We start from the raw sequence: 23,705 nt of genomic DNA on the forward strand, positions 1-23,705 counted from the left end.
GAAGAAAAAGCTCCACGTGGCTCCAGAGAGTGGAGAGTGGAAGCAGGCAGCGCACAAAGCAGCCGCCGCCACTGAGAAACAGTCAGACACGCCAAACACACCGAACTCCTCCAGTCATCCAGGGGATGCAGACTGAAACAGTGGCGTCTGTTGGGAAAAATAAAACCTGTCACACTGGCAAAAACGGACCAAAAAAGTTGTCACTTTTTATAAAGTGATACCATTCGGTGCTGATGAAGACCTGGCCTCACTGACAGCAGGGATCTAGATGTTCACAGCCTCTGGAGGATAAGTTGGTCACAAATATCAAATCTAAAAATACCCTTTAGGGCTTCCCTGGTGGCGCAGTAGCTGAGAGTCCGCCTGCCGATGCAGGGGACACGGGTTCCTGCCCCGGTCCGGGAGGATCCCACAGGCCGTGGAGCGGCTGGGCCCGTGAGCCGTGGCCGCTGAGCCTGAGCATCCGGAGCCTGTGCTCCGCAACGGGAGAGGCCACAGCAGTGAGAGACCCGCGTACCGCAAAAAAAAAAAAAAAAAAAAAAAATACCCTTTGACTCAGAAATCTCCCTTTTCACATTTATTTGTAAAAAATAGTAGGCTAAGGAGACAAAGACGTGCACACTGGGGGGATTTATTGCAGTTTCGTATAGGACAGTGGAAAACCGGAACCACATAAATGTCCTTCAAGAACGGAATAAATCATGATGGAGCCACCTCTACAGAGCGCTAGGCAATCCTTTTAAATGACAGCTATTAACCTATCATTATCGGCATAGAAAGAAGTACACGCCTATTGTTCTGTTTTAAAAAGACTCCAGAAGCACCCCAAGTGTCCCTCAATGGATGAATAGAAAAAAAGTGTGGTTTGTACACACAATGTGGTATTCTTCAGCCTTGACAAGGTAGGCAATTCTGACACATGCGACAACATGGATGGGCCTTGAGGACATTCTGCCTGGTGAACTAAGCCAGTCATAAACGGACAGATACTGGGTGACTCCACTCATACGAGGTCCCTTGAGGAGTCAGATTCATACAAGGGTGGGTACCAGTGGCTGGGGGAGGGGTGGGGTGTCGGTGTTCATGGGACAGAGCTTCAGTTTGGGAAGAAGAAAAAATTTGAAAATAGATGGTGGTGATGGTTGCACAAAAATGTGAATACACTTAACACCACTGAACTGTACACCTAAATGGCTAAAATGGTAATTTTATGTTATGTGTTTTTAGCCACATTTTTAAAAAAGTTTCCAAAGCAGTATATGTTTCCATTTTTGTAATATAGCAAGAAATGTGAACAATGATGTGATTATGAATGTTCTTTTTTCTTTTTTTATACTTGTCTGTATTTCCTGATATTTGGGGCAGTAAGAACATTAACTTTTATACTAATCAAAAAAACTATTTCAGGGCTTCCCTGGTGGCGCAGTGGTTGAGAATCTGCCTGCCAATGCAGGGGACATGGGTTCGAGCCCTGGTCTGGGAAGATCCCACATGCCGCAGAGCAACTAAGCCCGTGAGCCACAACTACTGAGCCTGCGCATCTAGAACCTGTGCTCCGCAACGGGAGAGGCCGCGACAGTGAGAGGCCCGCGCGCCGCGATGAAGAGTGGCCTCCACTCGCCGCAACTGGAAAAAGCCGTTGCACAGAAACGAAGACCCAACACAGCCAAAAATAAAGTATAAAATAAATAAATAAATTTATTTAAAAAAAAAAAAACTATTTCAGGGCTTCCCTGGTGGCGCAGTGGTTGAGAGTCCGCCTGCCGATGTGGGGGACACGGGTTTGTGCCCCAGTCCGGGAAGATCCCACATGCCACGGAGCGGCTGGGCCCATGAGCCATGGCCGCTGAGCCTGCGCGTCCGGATCCTGTGCTCCACAATGGGAGAGGCCACAGCAGTGAGAGGCCCGTGTACCGCAAAAAAAAAAAAAAAAACAAAAAAAACCCACACTATTTCAGAAATAACATACTAATTTGCACAAACAGACATTCAACAAAACCATATTCTTTGCTCGTTATAGAAGTAATATAAATTCATTATAGAAAATCTGGAAAAGTGAAAGAGATAATGCTAAAAAAGAGATAAACTGTAATTCCATCACGCCAAAGTAAATATTTTTAAAAACCGTCACTGTAAACACTTTGATATCTATTTCTAATTTTTTCTGCAAATATGTTTTTTCTTTACATAATCATATCTAGAGTAATTCCTTTATAGAGTTTTGCATCCTGCTTTTTTTCACTTTAACTTTCATCAGATAGTCTTTTAAAAACCTGATTGAAACAGATAAATGATATTCCACTGCACGGACAGGGCATAGTTCATTATCAGTTTTCCTTTTGTTGGACTTTAGTTGGTTTCCAATTTTTCTCAACTGTAAGTACTGTTGGGAAGAAGTCTGTACATAAATCTGACTGCAAATCTGGTCATTTCTTTGTGATCAGGTTCTAAAAGGAGACTTACTGACTCAGGAGTGACGTATGTAATATAAGGCTGCTTTCAGGGAACGTTCCAATTTCACCTCTTTGCAACAGTGTTATAACTTTGAAACATACTTGGATGTTTTAAAGTTATATGTCAATTGGATGAAAGGGTATGTTGTTTCAATTTGTGTTTCTTTGATCAAGACGTGAAGTTAGAAATTTCCCTTGGCGTCGACAGGCCATTTCCACGTCTGCTTACGTCTGTTTTTCACATGAGCCAGTGTTTCCCTCACTGGTTTGAAGCGAGGAGGAATCCCTCCCAACTCTGGCCTTCGGGGCAGCCCAGGACTCTTGCGCGGACCCCCCTCTCTGGGAAGCCGGCCGGCGTGTGCCCCTTGGTCGGCACTTCCCAGCCCCACCCTTGGTTCCTTGCTGTTTGCCCTGAACGGGTGACAGCCGGTGACCCTGGATGCTCAGGATGGGCACCCGGGGAGGGGGATGGGTGGTGAGGCTTCAGCTGGCCTGAAATGCACATGCTGACCCTGGGGGACTTTAGCCGGGCAAGAGTGACTCATTAACCCCGTCACCCCGTCAACACCCCCCCCCCAGGAGGGCCTGGGCCTGGCGGGGGCGGGGGCGGGGGTGGTTTCCATCTGCCTCTGTTTCTGAACGTGACCCCGACTGCCGCCCAGTGCACCCTGAGCTCAGCTGTGGACTTTTACACGTTCCATCTGACCTTCAGGTTGGTTCTCAGGGGTGTCCGCTCTGCAGATCGGCCTCACTCGGGCTTTCGCGGACACGTCGGCGTTTCTCCACTTTCAGGAGCTCTCTCTGGTTCTCTGACAGCCGCTGTCTCACAGTGGTTCGTCTTGTGTCACAGATTCACCCCGCGGCGCCGTGGTCGCCCCTCACACGCCCACCTCCGGGCCTCAGCCACAGGTCTGGGAGCCGCTTGCAGCCCGAGTTCACAAGCCCTTCAGCTGCCTTAGAAGACCTGTGGGTTCAGAGTCCTCCCGACACAACCCCTCAGAGGCGGTTTTGGCCAAACTCTTGGTGCCGAGGAGAAAACAGACCCACGGGGGGTGGGGACCAACCCAGGTCTCTGGGCTCCCGGCTCCCCCTGCCCCTTCCCAGCGGCCAGGGCTCACGTCGGGGGCTGTGAGTCACCAGGTGGGAGGGCAGTGGCCAGTGCGGGGAGCCTGGGCTCCGCGTGTGGAGCAGGACAGACTCCCCTTATTCACGACGCTGCTGCTTCCAGTCTCTGAGCCACCTCCATCCTGTCGCCCCACAGTGCCCTGGCTCAGCCCGGCTCGACGGTCATTGCCTGACCTGCAGAGCCATGACCTCTGCGCCTCACTCACCCAGCCTGGGTACAGCGGGCTCCCCCAGAGCTGGGGGGCGAGGACAGGAAGGGCCCAGTGACAGAAGACATGGGATGGGTGGATGCCAGGCGTCACTGCCCGGGCAGTGCTTCAGCCCTTTCCTGCCCCCACCCCTTCCCCACCTTGTTAGGGAACCTCTCTAGATCCTTCCCCTGCCCTCCCAACCCCAGGGTCTCAAGCCTTCTCCAGGAAGCAGCAGACCTCCCAGCCTCCCACTACTTTGTTATTTTCTGGTGGAACCGGGGCACCGCCTCCTGCTGGCTGTGAGATCCTGAGTAAGTGACCTCTCTATGCCTCTGTTTTCCCATCTGTAAAATGGACCTACTAGGAGAGGAGTTATGGGGGTTGAATAAAATCATGTGTTTCAAGAGCATAGCACAGCGCTGGGCCCCCTCCTGCCCTTGCCCACCGAACCTTTGCCCAGGGGCTCCTGCCCCGTCTAGCCAGCATGTCCATTACACTGTTTCCCAGGAGGACTCCTTCCTCCTCTGTCTCTTTGCCAGGGGTGGGGCGGGCGGCAGCCACCTTCGAGGAGAACACTTTTCTGTGACATCGAGGCTGTGTAAATGCTGCACTGACCACTTTGGGGTGTGAGTGGAGCCGCTTGTCCAGGTGGACTGCAGGGTGGTGTGGGCCTGCGGTCCGCCTTTGCTGCATCCATCTATACTGGGAGGTGCGGTGGGTGGAGCAGGAACGCACAGTGTCCAGCAGCCGGGGCCCAGCAGCCCGGAGACGCGGAGAGGAAACACCATCTGGAGCGAGGTGGGAGTGGCTTCCAGCTCTGCCTTTGCGCCGCACGTGCTGTGTGACTTGGGGTGAGCTGCTCTACCGCTCTGGCTTCAGCTTTCTTTTCTGTAAAATGCAGAGTTGAGGCACTCATGGCTGGCCTGTGTGTCACAGCACCAGGCCTGGCATGCAGTGGGCCCCGTCTCAGAGCCTGTGGCTGTGAAGTGCTCAGCGTAGGCTCGGCATGTGGTGGGTCTAACCATGACCTGGTCAGGCTGCTAGAGACCCCTTGCTGGGAGGCAAATAAAGTTCCCTCCCAGGGCCGTGATGGTGGGTGGGTGAGTCAGCTGGATCTGGGTGACGAGGAAGGTCTGGAGGCTGTGATTGGCTCTGCCGCCACCATGACGTGATTCCTCAAGGTGACCTTCCGAAGGGCCAGGAGCAGGGCCTCGAAGCCCCCCTGCCTTGTGTCAGGGTTGGGGCAGATGTCCGCCCAGCTTGGGTGGTCTCTTAGAGGAGGGGCTGATTTGCACCACGTCCTCCCCATCCTGCCTGCCAGCTCCACGAGCACTGTCCAATATGGCAGCAGCCACATGTGGTACCTTACTGGACGACAGGGATGGAGGGAACATTCTCCATCACAGAAAGTTCTACTGGACACTCACCGCCCCCCCACCCCCGCCAACACAAGCTGGGTGCTGCGGGCTTACCAGGATGACTAAGAAATGACCCAGCCCCCAAAGAGCTCAGCCATCCATTTGTCAGACATTAATCAAGACCCTTCCAGGTGCAGGAGGATAATGTAAAACCAAGATGTATACGTTCCCTACCTTCACAGAGCTTCCTGTGCTGCAGATGGACAACTGTCTCCCAAACTGAGACTGAAAGTAATTCGGGCTTAAACAACGGAGACTTTTATTTTCTCTCCTGAAAGCCCACGTTGGAGAGGCGGCTCTGCTCCAGGATACTGTCTGGGTCTGGATTCCTTGTACCTGTCACCCCCCACCCCTATGGACACCTTGTACCTGTCACTCCCCACCCCTCTGGATTCCTTGTACCTGTCACCCCCCACCCCTCTGGATTCCTTGCACCTGTCACCCCCCACCCTTCTGGATTCCTTATACCTGCCCCTCCCCACCCCTCTGGATTCCTTGCACCTGTCGCCCCCCACCCCTCTGGATACCTTGTACCTGTCGCCCCCCACCCCTCTGGATTCCTTGCACCTGTTACCCCCCCACCCCTCTGGATTCCTTGTACCTGTCACCCCCCACCCCTCTGGATTCCTTGTACCTGTCACCCCCCACCCCTCTGGATTCCTGGCACCTGTCACTCCCTGCCCTTGTCTGCGTCCTGCCTTCCAGCCAGTGCAGAGGAAGGACTTGGAAAGAGGCTGCCCTCCCCTTTGCAGGGAACTCAGAGCCACTGCCCACACTTCCTGCTGGTCAGCTGCAAGGGAGGCTGTGAAATGCAAGCTTTCTTCAAGGCAGCTCTGCTCTGCTGAGAACTGGGAGTTCTAGGAAGGGGAGAGTGAGTATGTGAGGACTTTGCTACAGAGGGACAAGCATGAACTAAAGGAGCACACACATAAGTGGACAAAGCTTGAGGAATGCTTTGAAGGAGAGGTACGTGGCGTTGGGAGAGCATAGGAAGGAGTCCAGGAAGGCTTCCCTGAGGAAGTGGCATTTGAGATGTGATGTAGAGAATGAGTAGGAGCTAATGGGGAAGGAGGGTCACAGTGTCCACAACAAGGGCAGCAGTGGGTGCAAAGGCCCTGTGGTCAGAGGGAGCATAGCCTTCCCGGGATATCTAAAAAGCCCTGGTCGATGAAGGTCATAGAGGTCTTCTGCAGACGGGGGATGAATTCCCTAAGAAGGAGCTCCATGGGGCTGGGGGTCAGAGATATCTACTCAGTTCCAGGCACTTTTCTAAGTTCTGTACGAATTAATTCATTTAATGCTTGAACAACCCATGAAGTTGTACCTGTGTGGTTCTCATCTTCAGAGAAGCAGACGCCAAGAAGGGATTAGATGTGCGACAGACTTACGGGACTGTCTTGGTTCACTCGACAGATATTTCTGAAGTGTCCTAGGTTCTGGGGATACAGCAGTGAAGAAAAAAAAAATCCAAGTCCATGTTCTTAGGGACCTTGTCAGAGAGTGGGAGAGACAGGCAATCAACAAATAAGAATATAAATGTTTCACTTTGTTTGCCATCTCTGTTTTGAAGAGCACCACCTGGCCTCTTTCTCTTCTCCTTGGCAAGGAATTCCTGGTAACAGATTCTGCCCGCTACATCAGGAGGGTTTTCCTCCCCTGACAGGACCTGGGGTAAGCGCTACCTGTAGCCGGGCAGGTGGATCTTTGGGCACTTGAGCTGCCAGCGTTCCCATTCACTGACTCACTCACGCATTCATTCATTCATTCAGCCAATCCAAGTCGATGGAGCCCTTCCTCTACTCCAGGCCCTGTGCCACGAAGGACAGGCACATGAGCCCCGAGCTAGCCTGCAGGTGGGACGCCAGGGTGAGATGGGACTACACCTTTAAGGAAGTTAAGGGGGAGCTGATATCTGAGGGATGAACGGGTTTAACCAGGCCAAGGTGGTGCTGGAGCGGGGGGAGAAGGGGCCAGGTAGGAGGCACCTGTACAAAGCAGCTCCCTGGCAGCTACCCAGGGGTGTTCTGGGTCTCTTTGGGGACAACTGGTCTCCTAATTTCGCCAATGACCAACTCCTTAATCTGTTTGGCCTAGATTCCTCAGCAATGTTTAATTTCTCTCAAGCTGACCATGCTTGCTTTAAGTCTTTCAGAAATTTATTAATTCAACAATTGAGCACTTACTGTGTGCTTGGTGCTGGAGATACGAAGGGACCAAATGGATAGAAATCACTGCTTTGATGGAATTTACACTCTGTTGGAGCAGACAAAAAGCAAATGAAACAAAATGTAAAATATATAATATTGTTAGCAGGGATTAAGCACCAAGAAGAAAAGTTCAACAGGATAAGGAAAGAGGAAATATTAGGGAGAGTGTGAACGTTTTAGATTGGGTGGTCAAGGCAGGGCTCCCTGAGAAGGTAACATTTGAACGGGTGATAGAGCCACGGGGGAAGAGCTTATAAAGGCAGCAGAAACAGCAAGTGCAAAGGCCCTGAGGTGGGATTGTGCCTCGTATGTCGGAGGGGCCACAAGGGGCCACTGTGATTGCAGGGATGTGAGCAAGGGGGAGAGGAGTACAGAGAAGGTTGGGGTCAGGATGGGGGCCGAACCTGTAGGGCACTGAAGGCAGTGGTGAGGTGGGAGCCATGGAATGTTCTGAGTCAAGAAGGGACGTGATCTGACTCAGCTTCTAACACAGCATCTTGGCTGTTTTTCAGTTTCTTTTTTTTTTCTTTTTTTCTCCAGTTTTATTGAGATAAAATTGACATATGTCACTGTATAAGTGTAAGGTGTACAACATAATGGTTTGATTTACGTATTTTGTGAAATGATTACCACAATAAGTTTAGCTACCATCTCATATGAATACAATAAAAGCAAAAGCAAAAGGAGGGAAAAAAAGGTGTTTTTCCTTGTGATAAGAACTCTTTGGATCTACTCTTAATGACTTTCATATATAACACACAGCAGTGTTAATTATATTTATCATGTTGTACATTACATGCCTAGTACTTATTTATCTTATACCTGAAAGTTTGCACCTTTCGACTACCTTCCTCTAATTCCACCCCCTCACCTTCCTTTGGTAAATCTGATCTCTTTTTCTATAATTTTTTTTTGTTTCTGGTTTAGATTCCACATATGAGACCATACAGTGCCTGTCTTTCTCTGCTCAGCTTCGTACTAGCCTGTGCCGAAGCTTCCTTGTGTGCTGAAGCTATGGATGTGTCTCTGTTTCCAAGCTTCTTCTGACTTTTCGGTGTGATTTTCACCAAAGAGATGGGAGACACTGGCCTGGGAGTGTGTGAGGAGCAAAGGACCAATGACAGGCGACCAGGCAGTGAGCTTGAACCCTCCAGACCTCTGTCTCTTCTATAGGAATGGGTGAACTCCGTCTGTTCTGCGGATTCTGGCCACGGCCTCCATAAACGTTCAGGCAGCGCAGACAGCATCATTATCATCCTCATCCTCAACGCTAGCGTCCTCCAAACCCACCGGCCAAGCCCCAGTTTGGCCCCTCGTGGTAGCAGGAGCTGCCTCCCTGGCACTGCTGTGTGCACGGGGACGGCCCCGGGATGCAGGATCCAGTGCCCGGCATGTACTTAGGAGCCCAGACCCACAGCATTCCAGAGAGCCTGGACAGGTCCTGGCTATCAGTTCCGGTTCTAGCAGTGTCCTGGGGGAGGAACGGAAACGCTCTCCGCCTCCCAAGCCAGGAAGGGAAAGGATGCAAGCTCCGTAGAAGGCGCTCTCTGCCCACCATCCCGGTTGTCCGGAAGATGCCTTCTCGGGGCAGACGGACGGGCCTGCTCACCCCTCCTCCCTCCTTACCAGCTGTGTGCCCGGGAGGACCACGGCCTCAGAGTCCTTCTCTTCATCTGTAAAATGTTGGCTGAGGATCCGACAGGTGTGGTTAAAGGGCGCGCTGGGTGCGCGGCACCCTCAGCTCACGTGTCTCCTGGGCCGCTCACTCTGCGCCTCGCGCCTCCTGTCCCCGAGGGGCTGCTGCGGACTCCAGCGAGCGCGCTCTCCCGAGGGAGCGCGAGCCTCACCTGGCCGGACACCCGCCCGCATCTCTCCAGCCGCGTCCCCGACTAGTCCTGGCTTTACCTGTTGGCCCGCCCGGGGTTGCAGGTGAGAGCCGGGGAGAGCGGGTCGGGCCGGGTCTGCTCCGCGGCGCCCACCCCGCGTGGGCCCTCCTCGGAGCCCCACGTTCTCACCTGGGATAGAGCCTCGGGAACGGACACCGCGGCCGCCGCGAGTCCACTGCGAAGGGAGGGGGCCGGAGGGGGCGGGGCCGGGGCGCGTGACGCGCGGCGCGGGCCAATGGGGCGCGCGCCCGGGGCCGAGCCTCCTGCGAGCCTTCGCGGCGCCCGCCGCGTCACGTGAGCCCGGGAGTGAGCGCCGAGCGGGCGGCGGCGGCGGCGGGGGCTCCGCCGCAGCGACGCGGGCCGGGGCGAGCAAGAACGAGTGCAGGACGCGCGGCCGCCGCCCCCAGCGCAGCCCGCAGGGCCCCGGGACCGCTGGGCCTGGCCGCCGGCCGGCCGTGCGCCGAGTTCAGGTGGGAGCGGCGCGGCGAGGTCGGACGCGAGTGGACCGGGCCTGGCACGCAGGGGGCTGGCGGGGCGCAGGGGAGCTCGGGGGGCGCGGGCGGGCCTCTGCACGCCAGGCCGGGCGCCCGCACGGCTGTCCCAGGCTCCGCGTGAGCGTCTGAGGAGCGGGGTAGCCCCGCGCGGGGCCGGGGGCGGACAGGCTGGTGGGTCAGCGACCTCACGTGCCCACCGGCACTTTCCCCGCGCGGGCTGGTCCGCTGCCTGGGCGCCTGGCCCCGCGTGTCCGTGCGCGCCTCGCGGGCCGGCCTCCCATATGGCGGGCGCGACGGGGCCTGCGGGCGGGCGGGCGCGCGGCGGGGAGGGGCGGAGGGGTTACTGTCGGTCACCGCAGCCGCCCGAGGGAGGGGGCGCGGGCCGAAGGCTCGGTGCCCCGCGGGCGGCGCCCCAGGCTCCCCCTGCCCCCCTTTCCCACACACGTTCCCACACACGCGGGGACACCACGCGGCTCCACGCGCGAGTGTGTCGCGGGCGCCCCTCCCGGCTCTCACCACGCCCCGCACACGCAGTCACACGGCAGGAACTCGCACCCCCGCGCGGTTAGCGGAGCGGGGAAGCCACGCCGCTCGCCGCAGCGGTCCGCTCGCTCTCCCTCCCCTCGGTCGGCCCCCTGTGGACCCTCCCCCCCCCACCCCCGCTGTTTTCTGGCCCGGGTGACAAAATCCCCAAGTTCCTGAGCCCCTGAAATCACTTCCCCTCAAGGGCCGGGTGGCTCGTGGGGAGCCCCGCCGCCCCACAGGTGCGAGGACGCTGGGCTCGCGACTTTAGGGCCTGCGGGCGGCGCGGGAGTGGAGACTCTTATTTTGAAGGGCGGCCCCCGCCCGCCGCCCCCGTGATTTGCACGCTGACCCAATGGAAGGCCCTTGGCCGGCGCTCGGCTTGTTATCAATTACATGTTGTTCCTGCAGCCGCTGTGTCCCCGGGAGGATAAACAGCAGGCCTGGCCGGGCCGGGGAGGGGCGGAGTCCGGGACTGGGCGTCCCTCCCCCTGCACGCAGCCTGCGTCTCTGGCCGTGCCACGTGCTGCTGTGTTTCAGGGCCGGCGCCCGGCGCCCCGCAGACCCTACTGAGCTCTCAGTGCCCCCGTCCACCCAGGCCGATGAGCCCTGCGTTAGGACCCAGGCGGTCTGCTGCTGCTTCCTCACCCCACCCCCGCCCCACCCCTTTCACTCAGTCAGCAAAGTTCTGCCAGGTCCTGTTTCAGACTCTGGGGTAACAGTCAAAACGGCTTATATTCTGGTGGGGAGGTAGACAGAAAATGAGGTACACAAATACATAACTAAGATAGTTTCGGGCAGTGGCAACTGTTAGGAAGACTGCGATGTGGGGTGGTGTAACAGAGGGTGGTCAGGGAGGTCCCACGGGGAGTGACTTATGAGCTGAGACCTAAATAAGGCACTCCGTGCTAGAGTGCTGGGGAAGAGGGGTCCACGGAGGGGAAACAGCCAGGGCCCTGGCCTGAGGCCATGAAGCTGGTGAGCTTGGGGCACAGCCAGTGCGTGCGGCAGGTGGAGCTGAGGTCTGGGGCGGATGGGCAGGGTCCAGGCGCTGGGCTGCTGGGACGAGATTGGGTCCCATTTCCTTGGGAATCTATAAGCTTCCTCCTACCCCGCCCTACTGCACTTATTTATTTTCCCCTCTATTTCTTTGGTATCATTTAATCTGTGAACATCTCAGTTTATATCTCTAAAATGTAAGGCATCCTTTGAAAAGTATGTACCAACCACAATACATCATCACAGTTAAAAATATTAACTGTAATTCCTTAATATCGTGGAATATTCAGTTAGTGATCACATTTCAGGGGAGAGTTTCAAGGGCAGGAACACAGCCCAATCTGCCCCTTACCGCCTCAGTCCTGGTTCCAGGAAGGCTGGAGTCCCCGGATTCCTAAGCGTCACAGCAGAGGGGCAGAAAGACCACATACTCACCCACTGAGGCTAACCCTGGAGGCTAGTGCTGACGGGCACCTGCATGGACGCCTGCCCTTGTAGTGAGTGCTCAGCGTGTGTTAGCTCACTGGTGTTACAAAAACCCAGGAACTAGGCACAGTTGGCAGGATCCCCATCCAACACATGACACAGAGAGGTTGTGCCACCTGCCCAAGGTCACACAGCTGGTAAGTTGCAGAGGCAGGAGCTCAGCGTGGGCGACAGGGGAGAGGGGGTCTCAGGCTGAGTGTGGGCTCTGTTCTTCACATTATCTGGCATTTTCATTCCTTCTCAGCACCCGACATGGCGAATAGTGTATGTTTTTAAACTCCCAGTTTTAAATCCTTAGCTGAATATTTAAAACCAAAAGGCCAAACGTTCTCCTGCAAAACTGCCCTGGGTGCAAACCTGCTGCCTTGCCTTGGCTTCCTGGAGCTCTGTGAAGCTTCCTGGACAAGGTCATCAGAGCATGGAACAGATGGGACAATGAGGTTTGGGAGAGCGAGGCCTTGCCCAAGGTCACAGCTGACGATGACCTGGCTCTGGGAGGTCCCTGCCCCTGGTTGGGCCTGTTGACCGTTGGGCAGTGCTGGGTGCCAGGGGCAGGACTGGTGCTCGAGACAGAGCAAGGGGGTGGGTGCGGACTTGATGCCAGGCAGCAGAGACTCTCCGGCTTTGGGTGCAGAACACCCTTTCCTCAACCTCAGCAAACACCCCGCTGTGGTCCCTGGGTGGGGACAAAGGTCCGCAGAGGTGGCCCTGTCACAGCCAGACACTGTTGACTCTCCTTGGACACCGGACCCAGCATGGCCTTCAGCTTCCCCCTCTCCTCTCTGCTGACGTTCTCTGAGCCCCTCCTGGGCACCAGCTGCCTCACCAGGAGCTGGGGACACAGCCGCGACCCGATGGCCCAGCCTGCCCTCATGGAGCCCCTGGTCCAGTAGGGAGACGGGTGTGAGCTGGGCCTTCCTGAGGTGGTGAGTGCTCCACGGGGTGCAGCCCAAGGGGTCTCATCTTCCACGCAGCAGGCAGGTGTGAAGTCAGGAGATAACAGCTGGGCTCTGGGACCTGGGTGCCCCTGCTCCATCGGGCTGCCGCCACGGGGCACGGCCCCTGCACCGCTAGGAGAGCCCCGGGAGGGTGCCGGCCCAGCTGAAAGCGTTTTGTGAAGGCCTGTCCCTGCCTTCCCTGATTCACAGAGCAGGCAGCTGAGACAGGAGGGGTCCGAGAACTGGAGGGTGGGGGGCTGCCCCCCTTCAGATGGGGAAACAGCCTGTGAGGGCATCTAATTTTTTGCCTCCAACTAGACTTGCCTGATTAAAATGCAAACTGCCCAGTTATATTTGCATCTCAGATGAAATAATTCTTTAATATAAGCCTACCCCATCCAACGTTTGGACACACTTATATTAAAAGTTGTTCATTCTTTAGAAACTGAGTTTCAAGTTTAACTGGGTGGCCTTTATTTTTATTTGCTTAATCTGGCAACCCTACCCAAGCTGCAGCAACACGGGGGTCAGAGGGCAAGTGGCCATTCTCCTACCCCCTCCAGTGATTCTGCAGGAATGAGGCTGAGATCGGTTGTCCTTGGGACGGCAGTGATTCTGCTGAGCTGGACAGGGGAGCCGCCTGGCTGTTCGGGGTGCAGAGGGCCTCCTCACACGCTCACCCTCTCCCTCCCGTGCACTCACACCCAGTCACTTGCAGACACACGCATGTTCCTTCCCAGAATTGTTCTGGAAAATCTCTGTGCAACCACAAGAGCCGGGTTGTGCAATGGGCTTGGAGAGCACTTTTGCAAACAGGTGGTGCAATTTCAGAAAACACTCTTGCAGACAGAGTTCTCCCGTGAGCCAGGATGGACGCAGGACACAGACGTCCGGCAGTGGGCGGCTGTGGCCGGCCCCAGAGTGGGGACAGGCGCCCCCAAGGTGGCGGGTGAGCACGCTGCCCTGCTGACCGGGCCTCCTCCTTCCTCTCCGCAGCCGCCCCCGGCACGGCCAGGCCAGCATGGTGGACCACTTGCTGCCAGTGGACGAGACCTTCTCGTCGCTGAAATGCCCCGTTGGTTATCTGGGTGACAGGCTGGCTGGCGGGCGGGCGTACCACATGCTGCCCTCGCCCCTCTCGGAGGACGACAGTGACGCCTCCAGCCTCTGTTCCTGTGCCAGCCCTGACTCGCAAGCCCTTTGCTCCTGCTACAGCGGCGGCCCCGGGGCCGAGGGCCAGGACAGCATCTTGGACTTCCTGCTGTCCCAGGCCACGCTGGGCGGCGGTGGCGGCGGTGGTGGCAGCGCTGGGGCCAACGGCGGCCCCATGGCCTGGGGGACCTGGCGGAAAGCACCGGCATCTGTGAAGGGGGAGCGTTTCTGCTTCCCCGAGTTCCCTGTGGGAGACCCTGATGACGTCCCGAGGCCCTTCCAGCCCACCCTGGAGGAGATCGAAGAGTTTCTGGAGGAGAACATGGAGCCAGGGGTGAAGGAGGCCCCAGAAAGCAGCAGCAAGGACTTGGAGGCCTGTGGCCAGCTCTCCGCCGGGCTACACAGGGGCCACCTCCATCCTGGGGCTGGTGGGAGAGAGCGCTGTGCCCCCCCGCCGGGAGCTGGTGTGGGCGAGAGCCAGAGCCCGGGTGGGGGTCCCGCCCCCGACGGCCCCATCCCCGTGCTGCTGCAGATCCAGCCGGTGCAGGTGAAGCAGGAATCTGGCGCCGAGCCCGTCTCCCCCGGGCAGGCCGCTGAGAGCGTCAAGGTGGCCCAGCTCCTGGTCAACATCCAGGGGCAAACCTTCACGCTGGTGCCCCAGGTGGTGCCCTCTTCCAGCTTGAACCTGCCCTCCAAGTTCGTGCGCATCGCCCCTGTGCCCATCGCTGCAAAGCCCATTGGGTCGGGACCCCTGGGGCCCGGCTCCGCCGGCCTCCTCATGGGCCAGAAGTTCCCCAAGAACCCGGCGGCAGAACTCATCAAAATGCACAAGTGTACTTTCCCCGGCTGCAGCAAGATGTACACCAAAAGCAGCCACCTCAAGGCCCACCTGCGCCGGCACACGGGTGAGAAGCCCTTCGCCTGCACCTGGCCGGGCTGTGGCTGGAGGTCAGTATGGCGGCGGCAGGCCGGGCGTCTCCATGCCCCTGGGTGTGCTGCCGAGGCCACATTCCCCACCCTTAGATAAGGCTGCTTAGGAAGGGGAGAGAGGGGTGGGCAGGGGCAGGGCCAGAGCTGGCACACCGCCCAGAGGATTCCTTGCGCCTCCAGATCCCTGGTCTGCGGTCTCACGGTGACCAGGTAAGGCTGCGCCCGTGCTGGAGGAGAGGGGCTGGGCCACGCAGAAGGGCTCTCGTGGTAGTGATGGGTCAGCTCAGAATAGTGCAGGGCGGCTGCAGCCGTGTGCCCCGCTCCTCGTGCCTCGGGGTGCCCCCAAGGGTAAGTACCACCCTTACTCCCCTTTACGGCTGAGCAAGCAGAGGCTCAGAGCAGCTAAGTAACTTGCCCGAGGGCACGCCACTTTGCAGAAGGGATTTGAAGCCAGGGGTCAGATTAGAGAAGTCACAGCCTGAAAAGGCTGCTTGCCCGACCAGAGGCACCAGCTGTCTTTACAGAGTCCTGGGGCACCTGGGCTGCACTCCCCACGGGGGACCTGGCGGTGGGTTTGGGAAGCCAGAAAGGCCAAGGGAGAGCGAGGACCAGGCTAGGGGTGCTGCACTGAGGGCGGCAGACTCCTTGCAGGCTCTCGACTCTGTGGCACCGTGGGGGAAACCAGCTCTCCAAGGGTTAGGGGCGGGGGCTTGCCCAGGGTTCCCCAGCCCATGGGAGGCCGAGCTGGGCGGCACCCCTGTGGCTCTCCCCCAGGCCCCCGGGGGGGCTCACCTTCTCGGAGGGCACGTTCACCTTTTCCTGAAGCTCAGGCAGCAGGTCGGGAGCCGACACGCTCAGGGGTGCCCCCGGCGGCGCTCCCCTGTTTAGGACACCCTCCCTGCAGGAAGCTGGCTTGCCCGGGAGGTGCGTGTGCTGCCGACACAGTGTGGGTCTTGGCTGGTGTGGCTTCCTTGTGTGTGTGTGTGTGTGTGTGTGTGTGTGCAGCAACAGGCACGCTCTCCCGGGTGCAGAGCCGGACCTCACGAGGGGCGTGTGGCTGTGTGCGCGGGCTCGTGTCTGCACCTCCCCGTCTCCACGTGGGTTTCTGCTGCGTGACCAAATGTGGTGGTGCGTGTGCGCGTGGCACGTTTGTACCCTGGGCGTGTGTGTGCGTGGGTGCGCGCGGCACACGGGGGGCAGTTCGCAGCTTTTGTTTCCTGCTGGGATCTCATCTGACAGCACCTGAGAGTTGGCCCCCTGGACAGAGGTTCTGGCCGCAGAGTCCCGGCTGGCCAAGGCTGTGGCGTGGCTGGGAGCTGTGACCTGAGTGTTGGATGTGATGCTGGCGGCCCCTTGCCATGGAGCGCTGAGCTGGCCAGAGAAGGGGCTTTTCCAAAGGCGCCCACAGACCTGAGGGCTTCTTCCAGAGCCCCAGCCCCAGCCCCGCGGGCCTCCCGCCTCCCGGCCAGGTGTGCTTGCAGGGCAGCTTGTGGGGCCTGTGGGCTGGCGAGGTGCCATGTTCAGTGGTCAAACTCAGGGCTGTGCAGGGGCTCAGCTGCAGGAGAGGGCGTCCTGACGCCTGGGGTGGGGCAGCTGGCCCTCCAGTGGTCCCCTGGGCAAGCCTGCGTCTCCCATCTGAAAAGTGAGGACTTGCTCCCTGCCACTGCCTGCCAGGGCTGTGCGTGCAGGGGCGCACAGCAGCGCCCCTTCCCAGAGGTTGTGCGGTTGCTCTCATACGGGGTCAGAGTGTGAGAAGGACCCGGAAGGGGTTCGGCCCGGCTTCCACGTGGGCATCACTCCGGGTTGGAGGCACCCAAGACTCACAGGACTCGGCCTGCGTTCTCCTCGTGGCGGGGCTAGGCTCTGGAGACATGGGGCAGCCTCACTTCCCCGGGCACTGTCCCCGGCCACTGCTGACTGTTAGGAAGGGGCCCCTCCGCTCAGAGTGAGGCTGGGTGGAGCCGCAGGGAGGGAAGGTGTGGTCTTGGTCAAGGCCACCCGCCCGCCTGCTCCACCAGGAGGAGAGGACCTGCGCCCTACTGGGCTGCCCCAGAGCGCAGATGGGACCCTCAGCCCACAGTGCTTTACAGGGGGGCAGACTCAGCCCCGGCACAGTGGCCTCAGAGGGACTGAGTTCCCCATGGGAGGAGTTGTATGAGCAAGAGTGGGATGTATGGTGGGGATTCAGCTCTGCCACTGTCTGAGCCCTTGCATGGGTCTTGCCCAGGACCCCCTTGGCAGGGGCAGGCATGGTGGATGCCTGGCACAGTGAGGTCTCCCCGGACCCCCCTGGGAGCCGTCCCTGCCGTCAGCCACTCCTGGAGCTTCTCCCAGGTCTGGGTCAGGCCTTCATGGGGTCACATGTGGCAGACGCCCTGCCTGGCTGGGAGCTGAGGGCACCCGCCCCTTGGAAGGGCTGTTTCTCCCCGGTTGGTCTTCAGGGATCCTGAACCCCTGGGAGTGTGCACGTGACGTGAGTGTCCCTTAAATATGGCCGTAGCCTCCAGCTGAGGGACAAGGGTGGAGGGAATCCTTCCAGCAGTTGGGTGGGAGGATAGATGGGCTTTGGGACAGCTCTGTCGGGACAGGACAGGGGATAACATGACAGTCACCAGCTCACAAGCACTCATGGAATGCCAGGCACTGTTCTAAGACTCTCAGAGCTGGAATTCCCTCCACAAATCCCCACACTTGCTTGCATACTTCCTTCCATGGGGGACTCATTACCTACTCTGGCCTTTCGGCCTACTTTGGTACACTTAGATTCCTATCCAAACTCCTCACTCTGGCCCACGGGCACGCGCGGTCTGCTCGCCAGCCTCCCCTCCGCAGCGCGGGCGCGCTCGGCCCTCCCTGTGCCCCGTGGCTCCAGGGGCCCGCGCTCGGCCCTCTCTGTGCCCCGTCTCCAGGGGCCCGCGCTCGGCCCTCTCTGTGTCCCGTGTCTCCAGGGACCCGCGCTCGGCCCTCTCTGTGCCCCGTCTCCAGGGGCCCGCGCTCGGCCCTCTCTGTGCCCCGTGTCCCCAGGGGCCTGCGCTCGGCCCTCTCTGTGCCCCGTGTCCCCAGGGGCCCGCGCTCGGCCCTCTCTGTGCCCCGTGTCTCCAGGGCCTCCTTCGGTGGTACCTGTCGTCAGTCTTGCGATGCTTCTGGCTTTGTCCTTCCCATGTCACAGGCTCTCTGAGGCCTCCCAACAGCCCCGTGATGTGTCGGCACCATCACATTTTACAGAGGGGGACACTGAAGCCCAGAAAGATCAAGTCCCATGCCCGCCGGGACAGAGCACGACCCCCCTCGCTGTGGCCAGCCCCGTTCTCCCACGTGCAGCCCCAGGCCCTCTCCCTGGGCACCTACTGTCAGTCGTGGTGGCAGGTGTCCCACCTCTTCCCCAAGGCTGTCAGCTGCCAGGCATCAGCTTATGGGCCGGGAGAAAAGAGCGGAGGGGTGACAACAGCGAAACGAAAGCTCCTGACGTGCTGAGAAGGCTCCATAGTCGTAGCAAGTCCATGAGCAGGCATCAGCCTGTCGTCCCATTTTAGAGAGGGGGATGTTGCGGCCAGAGCAGTTAAGGAAGTTGTCCAGTCACACAGCTGGTAAGTCGCAGAGCCAGGACCTCAGCCCACCTGTAGCCTCAGGATGTCTCTGCAGCCCCCTCCACACCTCCAGTCGGGGGTGGACCTCGCCCTGAGCCAGGCCTGCCCTCTGTGTGGGGAGCTCACCACCCCCAGACTCCTCTCTTCTTCCTGGTGGTCTTGGCGAGCAGTTGGCTCTTCCTCCTCTGGGTCTGGTTCTGGCCGTGGCATCGTGTCCTGTGCCCTGCCCTGCACACCTTTGGGCCGTGAACAGTGTCCCCCAAGGTCGTCACTGGCCCAGGTCACCAACCGCCCCTTCCTTCGGTGTCTGGTCCTGAACCCAGTATGCCCTGTTCTTCCCCCGTAGTGGCGTGGTTCCGGCGCCCTGGAAGGGGCTGGGGCCAGACTGTCCCTATTTGGATCTGACCGTCTAGGAAGAGCTGTTTGCCGTCTCCCTAGAGATTTCCTTGCTTCGCTCCCGGACGCAGTTCCATGCAGTGGAAAGGCCCGTGCCATCCACAGAGAGTGCCCTCCTGCCGCAGCTCATAGGGGTACTGACGACGTCCAGCAGCCCCACGTGGCGGGAGGCCCCGGAAGGAGGCTGGCAGGCTGAGGCTGCAGAGCCAGGGACGGGATCCGAAGCTGCGGCCCCGCTGCCGCGACCCTTCCCTGCAGTTTCAGAGCCCTAGTGCTGTCGGACAGGTCGCGCACTTCACGACCCTGGGGCACCGTTCCCACCGCAGCGCTTAGCCTGACCGTTCACGGCGGTGGCTTTCTGGCTGACGGAGGGGGCGGCTCTGGAGGGTCCTCTGGACCCCTGTGCTTCCTTGCCCTGCACCCCAGCAGCACCGATCATGGTCGTGACTCACTGGGGCCCAGCTCACAGCCGTCCAGCGATTGCCCTCCGCGCTCCTGGTCTCTGCACCCTCGCGGTCCTTGAGGCCAGTGTGCCCCTCCCTGTGTCCGGGGGAGCAGCCTCAGAGAGCTTGGCGACGTGCCTGGGCGGTTCAGGCAGTAGGTAGCAGAGCTTCCTGCCCACCTGGCCCCTTCCCGGTACGGCTGCCGTACGGGAGAAAGTGGTGAGGGGGTATGGCGGGGGTCTTCTCAGGGCCCCTGTGCTACAGGGAGAGGAGGGGGTGTGTGGCTGGGAACAGCTCTTCTCAGGCCTGGATGTCCCTCGGCTGCCTGCCCGTCCCAGGCATTCCCCTGATGAGAGGCCGCTATGGCCCTTGTGTCACCAGTTTGGCCTCTGACACAAGTCCTGGGAGGTGGGCAGGAATCCCAAGGACCTCACTGGACGAGAGAGGACGGACTCTGAGGCCCAGGGACACTCCTGGTGCCCAGGACAGGTGGTGAGTTTGCTCAGGGCCACACAGGCTCGACGTGGTGGGGGGGACCTGAGCCGTCTGGGCACCCCACCTGCTGTGGGACCCCAGCAAGCCCCTCGTCCCCTTCGAGCCCTCGCTGTGCTAGCGTCAGTCCAGGGAGGCTGGTCCTGGCTCTCTGACCGGGAGGGTGAGGCTGACCCCACACCTCGTGCCTGGTGGGTGCAGGTCCTGCCGGGGGCATTTTTGAAGCCTTCGCCTCGGGCAGGCCTGGCTCTGCTGGGGGCAGGTGGCCCGGGCTCTGATGGCCAGGAGCCTTGATGCCGCTTCCTGCCTGCACGGGGCTGCAGTGGCACGAGCCGCCTGGCTCGGCTCTGTGGAGGAGGCCAGGCCCTCTGCGGGCAGCAGGGCAGGCAGGGCGCTGTGCAGAACCTTTGCTCTGGCCTCGGCTGCTCTGTCACTGGTGACCCTGGATCAGGGACTCATCGCTCTGAGCCTCAGTTTCCTCATCTGGCAGACGGGCCAGTTCCTTATTGGCAAAGGTAGCCGAGAGCACTGCTCTGTGCCTGGCCCGGTTGGCTCCCTGGGATGGGAGGCGGAGCACCAGCCTCTAAGCACAGAAGCCTGGCCGCGTCACGCCGTGGGGCAGGACCCTGGCACCGGAGGGGCCGAGCGACGCCGGGCCAGGCTCCCCATCTGGTGCCGAGGCCCCCCTGCCCTCCACCTGAGCCTTCCCTGGGCTTGTGCTGCCGGATCGTCCTGGCCCTCAGCCCGCTGTGGGACCAAGGCTTCCACACACAGGGTCAGGCCCGAGGTGGGCCGCCAGCCCCGGCCTGGGCTGGGCGGGGGACAGCTACTCCGGGCCACCACCTCACCTACCTCGCACGTGGCCCCAGGCCCACGGACAGGGCTGTTGGGCCCGGTGCTCCTGTTCACATGTTCTTACGTGTGCACATGTTCACGTATCCATCTTTGTGGTATGCACATGTGTATACATGTGAGTGCTTGCACCTGTGTTCATGATGTGCATACGTGTGGCATGTATGTGTGTGCAGTGTGCATTGTGTGCATGTGTGTTCTGGGGCTAGAGAGGACTGACTGACTGACAGCTCTCCATCCTCCCAAGGGCGCTGCCGTGTCCGCTCTTTCGCATAAATGCATGTACTGGACACCTTCCATGCGCTGGGCAGTGGGCTGGCCACAGCGTGTATGTCTTTCCTCATGGAGCTGACGGGTCTAGTGGCACAGACTGACATTCATCAAAAAGTTGAAAACTGAAGTTGCAACGGTGGCTGGGGCCAGAAAAGAGAAGTGCCTAGTGCCATGGGAGCTGAGGATGGGATGCAGTCCTGGAGGGCTTTCCTGAGGAAGTGACATTTGAGCTGAGCTCTAAGGGATGGGTCGGAGGGAAGAGCATTCCAGACAGGGAACAGTACAACAGTAGGTGCATATGTCCTGGGGTGAGAGAGGCCAAGGCAGGTCGTGTAGGCAGAGCACAGAGGAGGAGACCGTGTGTAGGGAGGGTGGGGTCTCACTGCCAGGCCCAGGGTCGGGGGTGGGGAGAGCCTGGAGTGCCTGAAGTCGGTGACAACAGCTAAGCCCTGTGGTCAGCTCGGGTCCCCTAGCAGCTGCTTCTCCCTAGTGGCCTCTGGGCTCCCAGGCTGGTGGGGGCCGCAATAGGGAGGCCGCAGGGGAACCATTTACACCCTCAGGAACACCTCGCAGGGGTGCAGTTTTGCTTCGGGACGTCTCAGGGGGCCCAGCTTTTAGGAAAGTAGGGTCCAGGGGTCGTGGGGGCCAAGTCTGAGGGCCCTTCCTCTTCCGTGGCGGAAGCGACAGAGGAGCTGGGAGCTCCCTGCAGGGCTGGGCAGGAGCCTCGTCCCCGGGCCTGTCTCCTCTCGCGGGGGAGGGCTGCCCGTGCGGACACTCACAGGAGCCCCAGGTTCTGGTGTAAGGGGGGCGCCTGTGGGGTCACCGGCGGCCCTCAGGCCCCAGCACGGGCACAGGCCTGCTGTCAGCTGCTCTCGCCTCCCTGGAGGGGCCGGAGGGGCAGCGGTGCGGGGGCGGGGACAGCGACCCTTCCAGCGGACCCCGAGCGCTCCGGCCCGGGGGCTGCAGTGGTGTGGCCGCTCACCGCCCTGTCCCACAGGTTCTCGCGCTCGGACGAGCTGTCCCGGCACCGGCGCTCGCACTCGGGCGTGAAGCCCTACCAGTGCCCCGTGTGCGAGAAGAAGTTCGCGCGCAGCGACCACCTGTCCAAGCACGTCAAGGTGCACCGCTTCCCCCGCAGCAGCCGCGCACCTCGGCCCTGACCCTGACCGGGCCGGAGCCGCCCGACCACCCGCCCTGCCCGGTACTTTGTAGCAACAAGTTGTTGGCCTCCTTCAGAAGGACTTGTGGACGTTCCAGGCCACCTTCTGGAGCCCGGGGATGCGGACCCAGGCCTCCACCCGCCCCCGCCTGGGGGGACCCGGAGGCGGCCTGGGGGCCCTAGTGCCTTCCTGCGGCCCGGCCCCTCTCCCGCTGGGCTCCCCGCCTGGGCCAGGGCTAGCACTCGATTGCTGGGGAAGAAGCAATGTGCAGTTTTGAAATGTCAGTTCCCGGAGGGAGCCGTGCTGGGCAGAAGGAAGTAGGCCAGAAGTCCGGTGCTGCACTGGAGTGTGAGCGTGGCTTTGTCCAAGATGCCTCCCTTGGCCTGACCCCTGGAGGGTACGGTGGGGCGGTCTGGGATGCAGGACGTGGCCTCCGGGTGGATGTGGGATTGGGTGACAAGCCCCCTCTCGGCGAGGTGGCAGTGCGTGTGCTTGAGTTAAATGTGCAGGGCAGACGGACAGATGCAGGTCTGCCCCAGGGCGATGGTACTGGTGTGGCTCAGCCCCTCATCCTGTTTCCAGACAAATCCAGACGGCAGCCTCCAGGGTCACCTGCAGGAGGAGCGGGGAGCCGCTGCATTGTGTGTAGAAGAGCTAGATAGAGCCTCCCCAAATCCGGATTTAGAAATGCATTCCTTATTTTGTCTAGAAATTAATATCAAATGAACTAGCTTGTTTTGAGAGGTTTATTTCACATCCTATGAATGTATGTAAATAAAATGTACATAGGTGCATCTACATAAAATCTTTTAATAACATGTCAACATTGTGTAAATTTGAAATAAAATCTATAAAGCTGGTGTACATATGTTACAATTATATATATTTTCTTTGGTCCTTCATAAAAATATATTTACTTTGCCAATAAAAAGAAAAAAGAACTTGATAACTGTGGCATCCGTGTGCTGTTTTCCTCTGCTCTGCCAGGAACGGGGGTGATTTTGGGGGCTGAGTCTCCGTGTCTGCATCTGCAGCACTCAGGGGACCTTGATTTGTACCCGGAGGGATACAAAGTCTCCTTGGGTGTCCAGCCCCTGGGCCAGCAGTGCAGGGTCCCCACAGCCCTACTTCCACACCATGGGCTGGGTCTCTGCTCAATCTGGTTTCCTGGAGGGCTGCCTGTCTTCCACAGACCCACGGCCACCCCATCCCAGCATCACTGTGGGAAGAGACCGCAGGCCAGGTCCAGCCCACAGGGCCACCGCTCCCCTGAGTTCCTGTGTGAGACCCTTGCTTGGCACTTCCCACCTTGTGTGCAGTGCACTGAGCATCTATCATGCACTTACTGTGTGCACCGTGGCGGGGGTGTGGAGCAGACCGTTTCCCCCTCGAACCCCTCCAGGAGATGGTACGTTATCTCCACTTGCGATTCTGAACCGATTAGGAGTCTTGACCAGGCGGAGGCAGACGCTGGAGGTGGGGGGCGCGTGGAGTCGGGGATGGCCAGTGCATGGGGTTAGGCTGCCGCCTCGACGCAGCCCAGCTGCTCCGAGCTCTGGGGAGACAAGGTTGAGGCCTGGACCCATCTGCACACCCTGGCGGGCTGGGAGCAGGGCCGGCGGGGACCAGAGAGCGAGGAGGGGCCGAGAGCTAGCAAGGAGGGGCAGGGCAGCCGCACTGGGCACCGCAGCGAGAGGGCTG

The 23,705-nt window shown here is 59.3% G+C and overlaps 1 protein-coding gene and 1 long non-coding RNA gene across 4 annotated transcripts; one reads left to right on the top strand and one right to left on the bottom strand.

Annotated features, from left to right (window-relative positions):
• Positions 1–1,377: 1,377 nt before the first annotated feature.
• LOC309812895 lies at positions 1,378–9,103 on the bottom strand. Its single transcript, XR_014295413.1, has 4 exons — positions 9,021–9,103; positions 7,371–7,440; positions 6,512–6,676; positions 1,378–5,137 (listed from the first exon to the last, which is right to left on the bottom strand). It is a non-coding gene; the product is annotated as an uncharacterized lncRNA (long non-coding RNA).
• Positions 8,935–22,927, top strand: KLF15 (KLF transcription factor 15). Of its 3 annotated transcripts, none has more exons than XM_082637181.1 (3): positions 8,935–9,323; positions 13,716–14,819; positions 21,842–22,927. In XM_082637181.1, the coding sequence occupies exons 2-3, from the start codon at positions 13,741–13,743 to the stop codon at positions 22,002–22,004; spliced, it is 1,242 nt and encodes a 413-aa protein (XP_082493307.1). In that variant the 5' UTR covers positions 8,935–9,323; positions 13,716–13,740; the 3' UTR covers positions 22,005–22,927. The 3 variants fall into 3 exon arrangements, with proteins under 3 accessions (XP_082493307.1, XP_082493308.1, XP_082493306.1); XM_082637182.1 differs by lacking the exon at positions 8,935–9,323 and adding an exon at positions 9,595–9,750; XM_082637180.1 differs by lacking the exon at positions 8,935–9,323 and adding an exon at positions 12,289–12,707.
• Positions 22,928–23,705: the final 778 nt, after the last annotated feature.

Source organism: Mesoplodon mirus (genome assembly GCF_964341445.2).
Source record: "Mesoplodon mirus genome assembly, chromosome: 12".
Classification (NCBI taxonomy): domain Eukaryota; kingdom Metazoa; phylum Chordata; class Mammalia; order Artiodactyla; family Ziphiidae; genus Mesoplodon; species Mesoplodon mirus.